This window comes from Emydura macquarii, unplaced genomic scaffold, assembly GCF_026122565.2.
Source record: "Emydura macquarii macquarii isolate MOO-44397 ecotype Brisbane River unplaced genomic scaffold, CSIRO-AGI_Emac_v2 contig_1456, whole genome shotgun sequence".
Classification (NCBI taxonomy): domain Eukaryota; kingdom Metazoa; phylum Chordata; order Testudines; family Chelidae; genus Emydura; species Emydura macquarii.
The window spans coordinates 1-19,953 of NW_027131593.1; the positions used below are offsets into that span (position 1 = coordinate 1).

General features: G+C 46.7%; 1 protein-coding gene across 2 annotated transcripts; it reads right to left on the reverse strand.

Annotated features, from left to right (window-relative positions):
- Positions 1-728: 728 nt before the first annotated feature.
- On the reverse strand, positions 729-14,886 carry LOC137156629 (RNA-binding protein FUS-like). Of its 2 annotated transcripts, none has more exons than XM_067553504.1 (15): positions 14,816-14,886; positions 13,082-13,106; positions 11,915-12,069; positions 11,182-11,320; positions 10,573-10,769; positions 10,002-10,194; positions 8,346-8,380; positions 6,840-6,872; positions 6,416-6,525; positions 5,665-5,794; positions 4,264-4,365; positions 3,272-3,410; positions 3,090-3,178; positions 2,823-2,973; positions 729-2,135 (listed from the first exon to the last, which is right to left on the reverse strand). In XM_067553504.1, the coding sequence occupies exons 1-15, from the start codon at positions 14,826-14,828 to the stop codon at positions 2,096-2,098; spliced, it is 1,551 nt and encodes a 516-aa protein (XP_067409605.1). In that variant the 5' UTR covers positions 14,829-14,886; the 3' UTR covers positions 729-2,095. The 2 variants fall into 2 exon arrangements, with proteins under 2 accessions (XP_067409605.1, XP_067409604.1); XM_067553503.1 differs by having other exon boundaries at positions 11,182-11,323.
- Positions 14,887-19,953: the final 5,067 nt, after the last annotated feature.

Consider the following 19,953-nt stretch of genomic DNA (forward strand, 5'->3'; position numbering starts at 1 on the left):
AACTACTGAACACTACACTGAACGATAAGTCTATTTAAACAACAGTCTATGCACAACAGTGATGCTACTTGCTACAGCAAGAGGCAGACATTCCATCAGCCATCACAAGTGGAAAGAAGGAACTGAGGGCCCGTGGGGTCAGCAGCGCACTACATACCGCAGCGTGAGTGTGGTACTCCTGAGGGCGCTTGCTAAGGGGAAAAAAATTCCAGGAACACGCTCACCTATATTGGAATGGATATGAGCAATCACTCGAAGACAGAAAAAAGTGATTTTCTATCCTCTCCACCCCTCCCCAGCAGTAGCCACCACCCTGTTCTCTTTATGAAAAGCTTTTGCAACTGGACTAGATTCCCACAGCAATCTAGCCCATTCTTGATTTTGAGACCAGAAAGGGGTTCTACTCACATGGATGCAGTATGTGAAGGATGCAAAAATACCTTCTGCCTGAAGTTTTGTGATCATGTGGACTACATGCCTCAGGTTTGTTCAAACCTTTTACAAATTCACTAGGTAAGGCTTTTTTTCCCTCTTCACCCTACCCCCTGCTTTTCCCAGTTTTTCACACCAGTTTTTTTTTTTTTTTTTTATTATTAAAGGCATGCAACATCTCCTTACATCCTACACTTTCAACCTTGCTGTTTTCTATGGCTCAGAAGGGAACTATCCCCTATTTACAGAGCCATGAAAACCTCAGTTAAATCAATGAAAACATTTGAACAGTGATACATATTTATAATCGTGGATCTTTTATTTAGCATGTTTAAAAGTCAAACTTTATTACATTCATACACACTGCAGCTCCAACTGTAGCAAGTCAGTCTATATGCTCCCTTGAACTTTCTATAACAGCATTTCCCATAATAAAAAAGGGTTTACCAGTCCAAGACCAATCTGTCCACTTTTACCCCATGCCAATTTTTGTTCAACTGGATAATGCTGAAATTATTGCATCTCACTGTATGAGGAACACCCTTGGGAAAACTTCCGGTAACATCTTTGCTCTCCTGGGTTTATGAATGCTGAATCTAGAAAAACAAGGGTGCTTTTTATTCTTCTAGTTGGGTGGGCTGATCACCATAGCAGCTTAGTACCCCAAATTTACCCTACTAACACTGGGGGAAAATCCTCTTGCACCTCAGGCCCAGGGATAAAATTTTGCAAGCTAACAACTTTGGTCAGTTTCATCTGTGCAACTCTACAGTCTACACCCAGATTGCATAGGTGGATGTAGAATTTGACTACCTCTTGGAATTCAGTACTTCTGTTGCCTATGAAAGAACAATGCCTTATTTTTCCAAACCCAAAAAGCGGCTAATCTAACATTTGTTGTATGAGGTGGCACTTTTACATACCTGTATATTTAATCCATTCAAGTTAATGTGTAAATTCACATCTATGTAATTTGCATTAAGATATACACACACCTTATTTAGATTAGATCTTTATGGAATATAGCTTTCTAATTCTGCAGCTATACTTTCCATTGGGTAGCACAAAAACCCAGAAATAAGTTGATTTCCATCCATTCCCAACCCCCCCCCGAAATCCCCAGCAAGCAAACTTTCTATGTAGACACTGATAAGAAGGCTCACATTGATCATGTCCCTATTAGGATAAACACTTCTATGGTGGAGGATGGTGCTTCATGCAATAAAGATGAGAACTCACATTCAAAACAAGTGTAAAAAATCAAGAATTTTACGTTTAAACCACGATTAAGGTCTTCCTCTATTTGGGTCCGCTGCATTATATGCTAGTACTGTTCATAGTGTAATGCATTTACGTATGTTAAATACCCATGGTTAGCAGTGGAGTACTCCCAATACAGTCACCGCAGCTTTCTAGTATAAGTGAAGTTGCCTTTATTGAAGCCCTGGCCCCAAAGAAAGCTACACATGGCAACTAAAAGACGGGGTTTTTTTAATGTAAAGGGATTCTTCTGGGTACAGGCAAAAAACAAAAAAACAGGTAAAATTGAGAGGACAATACAAAGTTTTACACAAATGGAACAAGCTTTACATGGTCTGCAGCACAAAGTCTGACATACAAAATAAAAAAGTATAAGTCACATGGTCTGGGAATTTATACAGTCTTAATAGGGTCTCTCACGGCGGTCTTGTCTGTGGTCACCCCTGTGGAGAGAAAGAGGAAGGGTTATGACAGAAGTAACAGGTAAACATGGGACAGAATGGGGAGTATTCTAAACTCTGCTCACAAGCAGCTAGCTGAGGGATCCTTAAACAAATAAGTCAATAGCTGTTTTAGATGTGGCATTATCCCCATTTTACAAGAGGGGAAACTGAGGCAGAGGGAAGGGACTTCCCCAGTTCATGTATGTTAAGCCATTATGATCCTCTAGTCTGACCCACCAGTGCAACACAGGCCAGAGAAACTCCTCTGGTGATGCCTGCATCTAGCCCCACAATTCGTGGCAGAGCTACAGCAGATGTCTAGGCTAGATTTAAACACACAACCAAAGGCAAATCCATCACAACCCTTGGTAAGTTTTGCCAATGGTTAGTTACCTTTACTGCTTTAAAAAAACCCAAACAAACCCTATGTCTTATTCCTAGTCTGAATTTGTCTAGCTTCAGCTTCCAGCCAACTTTGTTCCGGACCAACTGACTAGACAGATTGTCTCATTAAGGCGGCAGGTTTTCCAAGCTCTTGAGTCACACTTGCAGCTGTACAGAACAAATGGCAGAGCTGGAATAACACCCAGGACACTTCCCTGAATCACTTACTGTCTTTTCTAGACAGTGCAGTTCTAGACAGAGGTTACAGCATCCCTGCCCTTCCTTCACCAGAGTCCACTTTACCTGTTATCCATCTTTCCTGGCCCAAATCCACCACCTCGATCGCCGCCTCTGCCCCCACGGAAGCCACCCCGATCGCCGCCTCTGCCCCCACGGAAGCCACCCCGATCAAAACCACCTCTGCCTCCACGGCGCTCTTCTCCAAATCCACCTCCTATGGAGGAAAAAACAAACACAGAGAAGTAAGATAGGTGCCAAGAATGTAAAGGCGGAGACCCAACCATGAAGCCTGCCCCTTACTGGGGGGCAGGACAAACAAAACTGATTTACCCATATGTGGTCCTCCGGGCCCATCTGGCTTGGGTGCTTTGCACTGGTTGCACTCGTTACGCCATGAGAAATTCATGTTCTCACAGGTCCTGCAAGACAATGTTTGAGAACAGGCATTAGCTTCTGGGAAACCCAAGAGTTAATGCCTAGTTCCCCCACACGCAATCAGAGCCTCTACTTACGGGTTAGGGCATTTCCAGTCCCCTGCACGCTGCTGGCCACCTCCCCCGCTGGGGAAGCCACCTCGGTTACCCCCACTGGAGCCACTGTTGCCACTGCCTCCTCCACCTCCGCCACCAAATCCACCACGACCCATAGGCCCTGCAGGAGGCGAAGGAGAGATGGGTTAGAGGGGGCAAAGTCACTGGAGGGAACATGACTGTCTGCATCCCCAATCCCCAGAGAGCTGATCCTTTGTGCAACTAACTCCAGGCTCAACAGTCTTGGATTCAATAGTCACATCTCACTCTTGCAAACCCTATATCCAGATCACGGCTTATTTCACATTCAGCCACATCCCTCAACTGTGGCAAGTGAACTCTGTGCAGCAAGTGATCCAAGAACGCTATGTAACACCTGGTCACTTCCTGCTGGGGCAGATTTTTCCAGCATGCACTGACAGACAAGATTAGCCCACACATGACAAGTGGATACAAACATCATGGCTGACCCATGACTGTATATTAACCTGTAACTCACTGGTGGGCATGTGTGACAAGTCCCCGCTCTGCTGATTCACAGATGGTGTAACTCGTTACATTTCCAGCTACAGAGTATTGAATCTTTAGAGTTCAAGGTGTAGCACCTGTCAGCTCTGTAGGTCTCTGATTCAATCCCCGGTGTTTTGGCGAAGACAGCCATCACACATGCACCCACACACCAGTTCGTTATAGCTGGGACAGTTAAGAGTATACTGAGCTACCAACCTGTAGTGTAAATGGGAAACAAGGGCTTGAAAACCCTCTGGTTTCAGTTCAGATGGAGAAGAGGGGAGACTAAGAGGGGATCTTTGACCTGATCATGTATTTGAAGTCTAGCGTGGATGGACTTTAGCCCAGTCTGTTAATGGCTTACAGACTTGGCTGGTAGCATCCAGACCTTGAAAAATAGAGGCCACTTTTATGTTAGATGGAGCACCCTTTCCCATGAGGAGCAAACAGATGCTTCTAAATACCTCCACGGCCTCTGCCGCCCCTTCCATTTCCACCACCACGGTTGAAGTCCGCCCTCCGGGTAGCGAAGGAGACTTTGATGGGGTTGCCAGAAAATTCCTTTCCTGATTGGAGGAAAGAAACCAGACTTGTCAATTTCTCCTCACACATAGCTTGGTGACTGGGTTTATGATGCTCCACAAGGACCCTTTAAAGTGAATACTATTCCATTCTCACCCCACTTTAACCCACAGCTGGGTTGACAAAAAAATTCTGGATTTCCATCCTGTGGAGAAACCTGGGATGGAAGTTTTGAAATTTGTTTTTGTCCCAAGCTAAAATGGTAATGTCTGGCTCAAATAATCTGACATTTTCAGATCAGAAGTTTGTTTGGTATGACAAACTGCCCCAGAAGGCACTCCAGTAGCTTTTTAGGGAGCTGTGGTTCTGATGCCCATGGAAATAAGGCCTACATTTAACAGTGAGAGTAATTACCTGTTAGATAAAACACTTCAAAGGTTGTGGTGGATTTTCCATCATTGATGATTTTTAAATCAAAATTGGATGAAAAAAAGATAGGATCTAGGCATTATTATGGGGAAGTTTTCTGAGCTGTTATACAGATTAGACTAGATCAGTGGTTTTCAACCTGTGGTCCACAGACCCCTGGGGGTCAGCAGACTAATGTGACTATGAAAATAGTTTCAGATCCCAGAAGAGACATTTTTTTTCTGATCAAAAGTATGCAAATACCCCCACCTACAGGTCCAAACCTGGAAATGTTATCATAGAAGCGCACAGTTCAGTGCCCTTTCTCATGCTGCATGAAATGCTATGCTGAACACCACCATTTGTAGTTAAATTCTTCAGTCAGTTTTCAGTCCAAGACTAGATTCTCTAGTAGAAATCCAGACTACAGGGTGAATTTCTAAAGGAGCCCACACCTCCATCCGTCCAAGTCCAGAGGTTTTCAACCTTCTTTCAACGTCACCACAATGGTCCCCACTTCTAGCCTTGTAATCAATGGATCTATCCTCCCATTTGCTGGTGTTACATCTCGATGCACCCAAGCTGCATGACTCCACTGATGTGTTAGTCTGAGATCACAGTGCATTGCGGGAGAGGTCAGCCAGCCAGCAAGCCTCGCCCAAGAACTTGAATTACAATTCACAGGATTGTGATTGTCATGTTGATGCAGATAACGTCCAGCTGACCCAAAAATGTTTCATCTCAATTTTCCCCAGTGAAAAACAAAATTCAAGAAAAACAAATATTCCCACAGAAAAAGTGGAATTTCAACCCAGTAGATCCCACTCCCCTCCAAAAACCAGGGACAGAACCCCAGAGTCCTGACTCCCAGAACCCCATGGCTCATGCTACCTCTGGCAGGAGCAACTTGGCCCAGCCAGATGGAAGCCCCTTACCATCAAACCAGTCAATTGCCGCCTTGGCAGATGGGGGATCATCAAAAGACACTGTGGCTTCCCCTTTCAGCTTTCCGGTCTCACGGTCTGTGTACAGGTTAATCATGGGTTGCCCAGTTTTCTTGTTTGTCTGAAACACAAGCAAGGGGCATATCTCTTGAGTTCAGCTTCTGGAGATTAGCCTAGGGCTGAAAGCCACCCGTAACCTCCCTTGTTGGGTGGGGTGAAAAACGAAGGAAATAATTGATTGCTTTAGACTAGGGAATATTTGAGAAATTTGCATGGGAAGGCTCTGAGAAGAGCATCAACAAGATACCATCAGGACTGCAGATGGTCACAGTAGGGACTGCCATCCTGACTGCAGTCGCACTGCAGTACAAATGTAAGGCACCAGTAAAATCTGTACAGTGCTTACCAAGCACCTTCCAGCTGGATTATTCAAGTCAATTTAACAAACTAGGACTTCATCATTACACATGTTATTTCCCAGTTTGAGAGGGACAGAACTGGGAATCCAATGCAGGAGTGCTGAACCCCCATCTCACTTGCCCTAACCCACAAAACCCCCTTCCCTGAGTCAACCACCACAGAAGCCCTGACTGTCCTATTCAAAGCTAGTAGACTGAACTCCCCGCACAGTAAGAGTGCTTGGATTATATGTTAAGAGAACGGGGAACAGGGTGACCAGAGAAGTGCTTTGTTGGCCATGCTGTTCTTGCAAACAGACTATTGAGTTCTCTTGTACTGGTACCTTAATGATCCCTATTTGCTTGAAGTAGTCAGCGACTGACTCAATGGTGACATTTTCACCAAGTCCCTGGACGAAAATGGTGTTGTTGTCAGAGTTATCCTGTTCAGAAGCTGCAAAGTAAGAGGTCAGTCAAATTGATATCCAAGAACCAAAGATTAAGACCAAAAATTATCCCACTGTGGATGCTACAACAATAGCAGCTTAACTGTGTCTTCAACAAGACCACAACTCACTAGATACTCAGGACTTTAAGTGCAAGCTTTCAATGCAAACTTTCTTAGATAATTTAGATCTTCCTTTTTGTGAAATGGGTCTGATGCTTGTTTTAGGAGATCTGAAGTTGATTTAAGTTAACACAAACAGTCCCACAGCAGAGGTAACTGATGCTGTGAACCCACATTTATTTGGGAACAAAGTCACGTACCAGGATCATGGCGAGGTCCTTGGTCCCGGGGCCCTTTTGCACATGAAAATAAGGAGAGATCTAGTTAGTCGGTGGAGGCACCGCCTCATTTCCCACACACACTAAATATATTAGACAATAGGCCAGTGTTGGTACATGTGCTCTGAATGTTGAATCTATGTTTATTTTACTTTAGCCATAGGCAAAAAACCTTAAAGTCAGAGAACTTAAGATATTTTGAAGACAGTGCTGCAAAACCAGTGACAATTCCTTTTTCAGATGTCATACTGTACACAGAAAAAGCCTTTTTCCAACTCTACATGGAGGATCAACTACAAAAGCCCTCCTAACACACATTTAATTCTGCTTAGCATCACCTTCCGAGGTCTGTTTAAATTGAGACCTTTGCAGATACAATTTAAGGAGCTATTGAAAGATTTGTCCACCTGTTCACATACACCTTTGTCATTCACATCCTTCAGTAACACCAGGTTGTAGCATCATAGCACTTGCTACTATGGTTAGCGTCACAGTTTACAACGACACACACAACAGCTTTAAGATTTATGCAGAGATATAGTGGCGTTAGTCCATGCCACACATTTACAGTGAGCTAACCTTGCATAAATATAGTTTTGTTTCATTTAAACCATTTACCTATACAAACCATTTACAGATCAGTATTTTTGCTATATTTAGACATTTCACCCATTACACCTTTACTCAAACCCAGATCTAATCAGTAATTATCTTAAAGAACCTAAAAGCATATGCCCAACACTGGTCTCTTAAAACTAAATTGACCTGGTCAAGAGATCATTCATGCCAAACCCTTTTCAGTAAACCCATGGGAACTCTCCTGGAAATGTTTAGATATATTTTGTTTGGTATATTTGAGTGCAAAAATACCTTTTTCTTCTTAATATAAGCTTAGATATAAACCATCTTTCTTAAGATATAAGCTTACAAAACCATGCAATGGAGTCAAAGGGAAGTTTATACAAGACCAAAAATTCATTCCAGTTTGTGGGGACTTCCCCCATTTTCTTTACCAGGAACCATAAAAGGTACGTAAACCCTTTGCATCGTTATCCTCAGGATTGCATGCAATTCCATTACCATGTTTTAACTCCAAAAATCACCAGCACTTAAAGCTTCTTGTGTGTTTTATATTTTTTTAAAAAGGAACCACACACAAACCAGACACTTCTAGAAAGTAACACTTTTGTTTTCTTTCCCCAAAGCACAAGTTTTTTTTGTGCGTCTTGTTGCAAAACATTCAACCAAGATGTATTGGCACCAAGAACTTTGGTTAAAGCAGAAGCCCAGTGGATGCAGAAATCAGTGACACCATATATATTCTCAAGAACTCATTTGGTATAGAGGGCTGCAGAGGGCGCTCCCATAGGTTATATCTGATAAATGGTGGCTTTTCCTAACGCATAAAGGTTCTGCATACGAAAGACAAGTCTCTGGAAAAAATATATATACTTTTTTTGGTTCAAGTTTTGAACTCTTTGGACTTACCACCAAACTTATTGAAGCCACCACGCTCACCACCGCTGAGGAGATAAGTTAGAAGATAATGAAGCTTTTTCCATGGCTAAAAGGTTCACTAAAACTACCAGATCTTAAAATGCTGATCAACATTTTTTTCCAGTTCTTCCTGAAAACCTAAAGAATACTCCTTTCAACCTTGTTCTGTCCCTCAGCATATTTAGGCTTTTTATTTTTTTAAAAAAATACACCCTTTTTGTCTTGTAAAAGAGGAATGGATAAATCTACCATGAGCGCAACTTTGGCTTCCAACCTTCTCCTATTACTTCAGCCGTCGTGATGTATACTTGAGACAACGCTGACTCTTCGATGCAGTCCTAGCGTGGTACGGATCCATGAACCGCATGTTATACTGTACCAAGAAGTTGTATTCCCCCCACCCTCCGCGGTGTTGATACCTCCTAAACATAGATATGTAGAATATTTGCTTTGAAAGCATATAAAAAAGCCAACCCAAGTTCCCTAGCATAGCATAATAAACTGATTGATTGCTAAATCTATCTAACATAAGCTCTCTCCCTTCCTCACCCTTAGCTAACATGTGGAAGGTGGAGAATTGATAAAGTTCATTGACTTTCACACCTGTAGCACATAAAACGCAGAGTTTGTTAACAGATAACATGTAGTGTTAACAGCAGATAAGTAACATCAACAATACTTTGATTCCCCCCAACCTAATACTCACCTTTCTAAAGTCACAATTTAAACTCAGTTTCTCCTGATCAACAGAGTTCACAATCAATATAATTTCGCACCTGTTTCTCAACTTAACATTGTTCCTTTTTATTAGACCACTAAGCAACCCTCTATTGTGGGAGGATTGTTACGCCACGGCAGTTTAAGACACTGCTTTTCTGTTTGTATATAGCGAGATAAACCAAAAGCAAATCATATAAATGTGATCACAGCTGTAGAAGCTGCTAATTGGGTGCCCAAACACATCCTTTAACCCATGGAACATATCCAGTGTGTGGATGGACCACAGAGTTAACCAAGTTTGATACACAGGTTGTAAGCAACCAAATTGGGAAGACAACTTCTCCTCTCACGGAGGAGACTTACAGCCCTTGTTTCTTACCAACATGACCCAGGTGCTTTGCGGAACAGATTATAGCTCCAGATAAATTGCAAATAAACCCTTGATGTAGAGATTTATACGCCCTTCATGTCGCAATATTTATAAACCTTCAGTATATACCTAGACAGTAACATGTAAGTTCAGCAAACGCTTGGAATTCACATTGTGCATTTGATGTTAATATTAAGACACACGTCTGATGTCAGACACACAACTCTGATAATGACCACCAGTGGGGTATTTTACCCCCATGCATAAATTCTCTACTGTTGATATGAACCTGCATTGGTTCTTAAGTTACACAGTAGTGGGAATCTTCCCCACACATACAAGAAAAGCTTTTTTTTGCCATTCAGTCCCCACCCCCCAGGTAAAGCACTGCAACACCCTTACCACAAGCAGTATGAGGATATGGCATTCCACCCATGCATACAGGAAGAGCTTCTACATAAACCAACACACCCTCCCCAACGTGTTAACTTCAGACAATGCTAGAGATAGTAACATTATACCCACTCCCTCTCCCACCACAAGCATCAGACACCTACCCCATGCCTCCACGCCCGCCACGGCTGCCTCTTCCACCACGGTCAAAGCCGCCCCGGCCATATCCTCCCCTGCCCCTGCCACCACGGTCTTGCTGGCCACTTCCGTAGCTGCTCTGATCCTGGCTACCATAGCCACCGCCACCACCACCACCACTGCCACTCATGGATGACTGGTCCTGGCCATAGCTGCTGGCTGAAGAGGAGAACAACGTGTTCAATGTTATAAAAAGAGGATGATCTAGTGGTCAGAGCAGGGGGTTGGAATCTGGACTCCTGGGTTCTTTGTATCCCCAGCTCTGGGAGGGATGTGGGGTCTGCCAAGTAGAGCACTGGGAGTTCATGTTCTGGGATGTATTCCCAACTTGCTGCGTGACCTGGCAACTGAGCCTCAATACCTCAGCAAACGAGGTGGATAACAAGGTCATGGGGTTAAAATCAAGATGCCTGCATGAACAGCACTAAAAAAGGGCTAAATAGCCTGTTCATCAGTAGTTGCACATATCTGGATTCTCCCCTACATCAAGTTTTCCCAGCTTTCAATCCTGACAGAGTACAATTAAGAGCAACTCACATCCACTGCTGCCCCCGCCGCCTCCACTGCTGCTACTGCTGCTGCTGTACTGACTCTGTTGCCCGTAGCTTTGTGGAGGGTTGTAGGAAGGCTGCTGCCCATAGGAGCTCTGTTGCTGACTGCTGTAGCTGGACTGCTGACCATAGCCTCCACTCGGGGGCTGGCCATAGCTTGTGCTTTGGGAACTGCCTCCGTAACTACAGATTAAAAAAAGGTCATTGTCAATTAAATACATGCCAAGTCTCTTTTCAATCCATCACTCCGAACACCAGCCATTTGGTCTGTAGGACCTCGATCACCGAGGTAGCATGGGCTAACTGACAGAGCACCAGACTGACTGCAGGGTTCTATCCCCAGCTCTGGGAGGGAAGTGGGGCCTAGTGGGTTAGAGCAGGAAGGAAGAGGGGCTGGGAGTCTTGGGCTCTACACACAGTTTGTCACAGATTCAATCTCCCTCCCCTCAGCAAGTCTCCCTCCCCTCGGCCACAATCTGTAAAGCAAGAGTAAAACTTCACAGTAGGTGTGATGCTAAATGTAGAAGTGTTTGCAAAGGGGAGAAGGGGCACATGTGGGGAAATCTATAGGAAGACTAGGACTCTCTAGCCATACCTTCCAGTTGTTGAGCTGGCAGCCGGTGGCTGGGAGTAGCTAGGATAGGACGAGGGTTGCCCATATGACGTCTGAGAGGTTTGGCTGCTGCCATATCCAGTTGTTCCATATGCCGGAGGTGTTGACTGAGTGCTGTAGCCTGCTGGTAAAAAAAAAAAAATCAAAAATCAAAAGCTCCTTAAAACACAGCAAGGCTGACAAACCTCAAGAGTCCCTTTTATATGTGAGCTATACTGAAACAGCTGAGGGAGGCCAGCTTATCACCTCTCCATGGCTCCTTTGGGAAAGCAGTGTTACCTAGTGACTCGAGAACTGGACCACAACTCAGGAGACCCGCCTGCTGGGAGCTCTTGGGCAGTCTTTTTACTTTCCCCTGTGCCTCAATTTCTCCATTTGTAAGACAGGGACAATGACATGAGATTTACTGATTTAAAGCACTAGGTAAGAAATAAATGCTGTCACCCTAAACTTCTACATATGGGGAATCCCTCCTCCAGCCCTGAAATGCAGATCCTCTGCGGAATGGCCATATCAACTGCATGGGGGAAACCTTGCTCCCATAGCACTGAAATGGGGATATAAAGCAGCTATCTGCAGGTTTGCAGGACTTTAGATATAAAAATTGGATCTGGAAAAATAGTCCATGGATATCTGTGGATGGCCATGGATTTACAGGGCTCTAAATATCTCCCAGAACACACTATGCAACTGATCAAGAGACTCTGGTACTTACTGCTTTGATTCTGGCCATAAGAAGAACTGTAACTATTCTGTCCATATGCTGAGGTGTCTGCAGACTGGCCATAACCGCTGTAGCTCTGCTGGCTGTAGGGCTGGCTGGTTTGCTGAGAGTAGCCCTGTCCTGGTGGTGCTGGGTAGGCCCCATAACTAAGGGAGACAGATCAGACATACCCTTCAGGTTAGATAGTCTCCAAGAGGTGGCAGCGACTCTAGTTAAGGCTGCATCAGTTCAGAGACAGTTTTTCAAAGGTCCCACACACCTAGGCAGACTGATCTGAAAACTGCTGTGACATCATGGCACCATGAGGTGCAATTTGAGGGTTGATGGAGCAACCACAGCATCTTCAGAGCCCTGAATGCCATTAGCAGTGCTATTCCTGAGGAGCCACAAATCAATGGACTTAATAGCTTAGCTGCAGGGGCTACCCATTGGTCCACAGGACAACAGGTAAATAAGAGCTTATTTCCACGTTCAAAATATTAATGGACCAACCCTCAAAACCCCAAATGAGACAGTTTTGAGCCTAACAGATTTGTCCAAAAAGTGGACATTCCTAGGGATAATAAAAATATCCTGTGTTATTATAACATTTAAGAGTACCAAGGAGGGCTGCAACGGATATAAAAGCTTCAAACTTTAACCTGTTACCTAGCAGCCTCAGTCATAAACCTTTGCAATATTGCGCTACCCTGCCCCAAAGAGTTTACAAATCAATGGAGTCTAAGACGAAGCTTCCTTTAGGGGTCAGATTATTGCAGAACTTTTTAACACTTCTCTCTAAAGGAGAAAATGCTGGTCACTGTTGGAAAACAGGACACTGGGCTAAATAGGCACACTGGTCTGATCTGGGCTAGAGGGAGTGATGAGGGATACCAGGCTAAATGGGCCAATGGATCTGATCCAGGGCAGCAAGGATGGTGCAGGTTATTGGCCTAGATGGGCCCACTAGTCTAGGGCACCAATGGAAGTGCAATGAGTGGGAGATTCTTGGGATTGATCCTCCCAACGTGGCAGTGAAAGAAGCCAGCATTGCTCTCATTTTGTAGAGCCCAGGCTGACAGCTGGGCAGGGGTGTCTAACAATCGCATCGGTTCACACCAAGAACCAACAGAAATCTATACCGTCCCACTTTAGGAACAGAGAAGCAGGGACATTTACCTCTGGGTGGCCGGCTGGGTGTAATCTGCAAGAGACAAAAAGGGAAAACAACAAATTAGACCCCAAAACCTTGACCTCGAACCCGGCCCAGATCCTATATGAGGGCATTGGTGCAACTCAACATGGGAGAGGCAGGAAAGGTGACTGCTAGGCTGCTATACGTGTGAATCATGATTTCAGCCCGTGTGTGTGCAGGGCTGCCCCCCAACTGCCCTGCTCTGACCCCTACTGTGCCATCCCTGAGTGCAGCAAGACTGGGAGGTCACCAGAGCAAGTCACATCCCCCATATGGGTAGCACAGCAGTGGAGCAAAAGCAACTGGGGGGGCCCTAAGAGGAGTCTTTACCACTCAGGAGGACCAGGGGCACCAGAGGGGAGGAGGTATTTATCCAGTGGGGGGGGGGGGCGCAACAAGGGGATATTTACCCCACGGGTGGGGGCCCTGGAGGTTCATGGGGTTATTTGCCAGGTGACATCGAGGCCCCCCGACACACTGCACTGGCTGCCTGCAGCGGCTCGCGCTTTTAAAGGTAAAGGGGGTAACCGACGGTTGATTGGGCCGTTAGGATCCAACCACCGCACGCCGCGCGCCAAAAGCGTGTAGTGGGCGGAGCAAGAGAAAAGTACCCGGATGGAAGACTGCGGCAAGGGAAGCGACCGCGCACACATTCTCGCGCGCACGTATTGTAGGCCGCATCCGCCCACCCCCTCTGCCGCGCATGCGCACCCGCCACTTTCATAACCGGAGAGGCACCTGGTTTGCACCACCACTGCGCATGATCTCCGCGCTCGCCCCTCCTTCGTCCCATCACGCGCTCACTGCCCGGCTGCCCGCGCCTCGTCCCCCTCCCCCGCTCTGACGCGCAGTTGCCTCACAACCTCCCCCTCCTCCTTCCCCAGGGGGCCGGGAGACGGGACCCGGGAGCCTGCTTCTTTCCCCCACAAAATGGCGGCCAAAGGCGTTGGTGGCGCAGTTTAAAAAAAGGCCGACCCCACGGCATAGGGGGACACTCAAAATGGCGGCCCGAAAGGGACCGCGGAGGGGATGCCCCCAAGGCTGGGGAGCAGCAGGGGAGCCTCTGCTACCCCACCCCCCTTCCCACAATACACTGGGCTTACTACCCCCCCCCCGGCGCAGCGACGCTCCTCCCCGGCGTTCTAGGGGGGAATTGCTCCCCCCCCATCCCGCGGAGGAGCCCCCAACGCACCCAGGGGCCGCCCCGCCCGAGAGCGGCAGCGTGCCCCATCCGCACTGGCGCGCTTCCCCCTCCCCCGCATAGGGCCGGGCGGGGCTGGCCTTCCCACCCTCCGCTCTGACCCGCACGTGGCACGGGGGGAGCGTGGCGTGGGCACGTGGCCGGCGGCCACCTCCTGCGTCTAATGCCAGGGTGCCTTCCTCCCCCGCCCCCACACAGGGGGCACGGAGGCCCCGGCCCGCACCGGGGAAGGGGAACAACAGCGAATCCTCCTGCTTCCCCCCCCCCCACTGCACGGGGCGGGGCGCTTTGTGCACCCCGGGAGCGCGCGCTACCTCGCGGACAAAGACCCCGCCCGGCTCCGCTTCCTCCCAGGGCCTCGCTCTAGGGGACCCCTCCCCCCGGGACACCCAGCCTGCAGCCCCTCCCCCACTGCACCCCCACCACCCAGGCTGCGCCGCCCCCCGGAATAACCCAGCCAGCCAGCCCGCCGCGCTCCCCTCTGCAGCGCCCCGGGGATCCTTCCACCCCGCCTCACCATTAGAGGCCATTCCTGCCGCTAATGTCCCCGCGTTACCCTCCTGCTGCTGCTGCCGCTGGACTGAGTGAGCGTCGGCCCCCCCACCCGGCAGTACATATACCCTCCCCTCCCCCACCCCTGCCTCCGGCCTGTACCAACTCTCCCGGCGGCAGGGGGGATGGGCCAGCGCCGCGCGCAGCGGGCTCCATCCTGCGGCCCCCAGGGGGAGACTGGTGCATTGTCCCGGGGGGAGAGAGCAGGTTGGCGGGGGAGGTTGCTTTTTCCCTGTGCACAAAGCCCCTGGTCTTCTTCTCCCTCCCTCCCTCCCTCCGCCACCTCCCTGAGAGGGGAATGGTGCAGGCCGCGGAGGGGGAGTAATGATGTCATGCAATGGGGCAGGGTGGAGGGAACCAAAGTGGTAGAGGAGAGGGGGGGATGCGGTGGAAAAGTAGTGTGTGTGTGTGTGTGTGTGTTTTGTGCATGGGGGATCGGCTTTTGTGGGGGGTATCTTTTTGTGTAGCTGAATGTGTGTGAGGGAGAGATTTCTGTGCAAGGTCTGTTTAGGGCAGTGTGCGTTGTGGATCTGTGTGTGACAACACTAGCTTGTCATACTCATCAGAGCTCACTGAGTCGGTAGGAGGTGTGGATTTGTTGGGTTGTGTCTCTTTGGGGCTGTGCCTCCTTTTATGGCAGTGTGGCATAGTGGTAGCATTAGGCCAATAACTCATGGGTTCTTCTAGCCCTGGCTCTGCTACTGGGCTGCTGGATGACCATGGGCAAATCATTTCCCCTTGCTGTGCCTTGGTTTTCCCAACTGTAAAATAGGAATTAACTTCTTTGCAAGCTAGGGTATGTGTCTGCATATGTGGGGCTGAGTACATGTGTGTATGTAGATGGATTGGTACATGTTTGTGTCTAGATGTGTGTGTGGATCCGTGTTTGTGTGTCCAGGGTTTGAATCATTCCCTTCATTTGTTTACAGTACTTCCAAAAGCTGATTTAATCAGAATTGATCCTGTGTTGGCATACAATGCATTCACATCTCCAGTCTTGCTCTTGATTCAGGAAGGCATGCCGCAGGTTCAGATGCTTCCTAAAGCTTAGCAGGAACTCTGGCTGACCTATATTCCCTTGCTTGCAAAATTCATGTATCTAAATATTTAGAACAGCATTTCAGCTGTTTACTACACCCTCCTCTCAAATCCTAGAGGTGATTTTGTGCTGTGATGTTCTGAGGGGACGTTTATTAGTGACCCACCCTCCAGTTACAAACCAGGAAAGAATTAATGCTAATAAAAGGAAGAGTAGGATTTTATGGTGGGATCAGGCCACAGCAATTCCAAAGACAGAGCCTGAGATTTTAACCATTTCTGATTGCATGATATAGGGATCGTCTAGAATGCAGACAACTGGATTTCAGCACTGATTTGCAGGAGGGGTCTTTAAAAAGATGAAAAATATCTCTAAAGAGTGCATCATAAATTAGATTGTAAGCTCTTTGGAGCAGGGACTGTCTTTTTGCTCTGGGTTTCTACAATGCCTAACACAAGAGCTTCCATACTGGGTCAGATCATGGTCCATCTTGCCCAGTATCCTGTCTCCAACAGTGGCCCATACCACAGCTTCAGGAGAAGTGTACACAACAGGGCAATTTTGGAGTGATCCACCTCTGTCGGTGTCTTCCACTCCCGGCTTCTGATAGTCAAAGGTTTAGGATTGCCCCAAATATTGGATTGTGTCCCTTACCATATTGGCTAATATCTATTAAGGGACTTATCCTCCATGAATTTATCTAGTTTTTTTTTAACCCAGTTATACTTTTGGACATTGAAACAACCTATGACAATGAGTTCCACAGGTTAGTTGTGTGAAAAAGCACTTCCTCTTGTTTGTATGAAGCCTGCTGCCCATTAATTTAATCGGCTGACCCCGGTTTTTGTATTGTGTGAAAGGGTAAATAACACTTTTCTACTCACATTTTCTAACACAATGGGGTTAAGTGCTACTGCAATCGAAAGGATAATATACAGAGATTTCTTCTCTGCACCTGACTCTCTGATCCCTTTTCAATACCCATAACTTGCCCTTGAGTCTACTTCTCCCCTGGTATAACAATGTCCTGACCTTCCACATCGCCCCAGTGCTGAACTGTCCTCTCCAACTCCTCCTCCTAGCCATAGGAGATATCAAAGCATGCATGCTGTGATGATATTTTACTTAGGGTCTTCCCAGCACCATGCAGAAGGGGCTTTTCCAAATACAGAGCTGAGGTTGGTGCATGAAGAATGCTTCAGAATGGACACCATGGGATATAGATCCCCACTGAAGTGCATCCACTGCTAGGGTGAATAGATTCATAGATTTTAGTGCCAGAAGGGACCATAGGTCTAGGTGTACTTAATTCTGTCTCCACACGGGGCGGGTAGACTAAACAGTCCCTTGAGGCTTCTTGCAGCCCATACATTTCTGTAATTCATAAGAGCATAAGAATGGCCATACTGAGTCAGACCAGTGGTCCATCTAACCCAGTATCCTGTCTTCCGACAGTGGCCAATGCCAAGTGCTTCACAGGAAATAAACAGAACAGGTACATTCCAGCTTTTCTCCCCCCAAACTGCAGTCATCTCTGGGGTGGAACCTGGTGGCCAAACCACATACATCACCACTACTGTTGGCCAGCTGAACTAAGGGCAAATCCCTGCTCTTCTGTAAAAGCATTGTGGGATCTTTGCTGGAGGAGACAAGGTCTTGGTCTGAAGGATCCCACAGTAAAGAGCTGGTTGCAGGATGCCTGCGTATTTCAAACCTGATCGCTCTCCCACTAAGCCTGTCTATGAGGGGCAGGTCCTCAACTCTCATAAGTAACTCTCATCCCATGAAGAATCTGAGAGCAGAAGGTTACCTGCAGATACAAGTCTTAAGGAGTCACCCAAGACTTTGACATTATTTCCCATGTGATTTGGGTCCAGCTAACTCCAGTGAACTGTACACGGCAACAGATGAGGTGGCTTGCAGGCGAAGCAGAATCCTCCTCCTTCTTTAGAATCATCCCAGTTTCACGTGGCCTAAGACCGTAATTCCCTTTGCTGCAGGAAGGTCGACAGTCCACGGGTGGGGCTAGGGTGGAAACAGATGTCTCTCTAGTTTAAGAGGACCATCATTTAATGTAGTTTAAAAAGAGCCCTTCCTCTCCTATTCCAATCTGGCTCCAGAGCAGGTTGTTGAAGGAAGATGAATAGTCCTTTCCTCCTAGGGCCCCTGGTTGGCTGGCTTAATGGCAGCAGGGTTTGGGATATTAGATTGGAATCTGTTCTGGGTAGGGGCATCTCTTTGTTCTGTGTTTGCATCGCCCCTAGCGCAATGGGGTCCTGGTCTATGACTGGGACTTCTGGGGCTACCACTAATACCTCACGCTTATATAGCATTTTTCTCCAGTAGATCTCAAAGCACTTCACAATCTTTAATGTATTTATTCTTGCAACCATCCCCCTCTCCTGCTGTCTTCCTCAAAGGCACCTGCTAAGGTTTCAGTCCGTCAACTGTGTATCTCCCTCCATCCAGACCATGAGATTAGTTTTGCAATCCCTCTGTACCTCACTGTGATTTCCCAGCAGGTCTGACTGGGTCCAGTACCTGAGGTTAGCCTTTCTCCAGGGGTACAATTATGCCATTCACCAAAGCAACATGCATGTTTTCTGAGGTGTTTACAGCCTAAATAATTCACCTTCATCACTCCGCACTGTTCCTGAAGGAGCTGTGGTAACCTTGCTCACTGGAATTGCATGAAGGAGCTGTGGTAACCTTGCTCACTGGAATTGCATACAATCCCTCACCCATAGTGAGACATAAACTTCTCATGGACTTAATACAATATGGCCCCCAAAGATATTGCATGTGGTTGCCATATCTGTCATCCCCATTTGTACAGATGGGGAACTTCGGCCCAGAACTCAGCAGGAATTAGATACTTACATACCCTAAGGGCCTGCACTAGAGGAGCTAAGTGACTTGCCAAGTTCACAGAGGATGTCTCTGGCAGAGCAGGAAATTGAACCTACATCCACCCCAGCCTAGGCTAGTGCTCTACCCATTGTACCATCCTTCTTTAGTAATAACAAACTGTCTTTGACCCCCTATATTTCCAATTTTGTTCCATCCTCAGCTCTGTGACAACCAAAAATTATTCCCATGTGGCTCAACTTTTTTAAGAGCTAATTTGAAACTGGATATATTTTGCCCTGCCTGGTTCTGCAGTCACATCAGATTAACTGTGCTTAAGACAGACAAGGTGGGTGCAGTCATATCTTTTATTGGACCAGATTCTGTTGGAAAAAGAGACAAGATTTGGAGCTTACACAGTCCCTAAAATCGAAAGTTTGTCTTTTTCACCAACAGAAGCTGGCCCAATAAAACCTCACTCACCCTGTCTCCCTTATATCCTGGAACTAACATGGCTGTAACAACACTGCAAGCAATAATTGTGCATAACGCAAGTACTATCATCCTGGATCAGACCGATGGTCCAGTCTAGTGTTCTGTCTGTCGTTGCTAGTACCAGACTCTTTATTGATCCAAAGCAGTTTTTTAGCTAATTACCTAATTCTCCCAGATCTGAACAAGAGCTTTGTGTAAGCTCAAAAGCTTGTCTTTCTCACCAGCAGAAGTTGGTCTTTACCCACCTTGTCTCTCTAATTAATTAATCAATCAGTTATTTAGCTAATGAATCAGCATCATCAGTTGTTTGCACAGTTCGATGGGACATCAGTCACTGGGTTTAAAGAAGCTATTGAATGCCATGATAACTGAGCTGCAATATACATACACAGAAAACCTCTTTCTGTATGCTAAGCCTCTGGATCCCTGGAGAAACAAGAATTTGGACAAGTCAAGGCAAGACTGGACAGAGAAGCACTTTTCTGCACTGATGTGAAAGTAATTTTTAAAGCTGTCCTTCTTTTAATACAGTGCAAGACATTTATCTGTTCTGTTGATTCCTTCTGAAGCACCTGGTATTGGCCACTGTTGGAAAACAGGATCCTGGGCAAGACGGACCTTTGGTCTGATCCAGAATGGCCATTCTTATATTCTTACAATCTCTGTACAAACCTCTTTCTCATTCAGATCTTCCTTTCAGTAACAATAAAATGTTGGGTTTT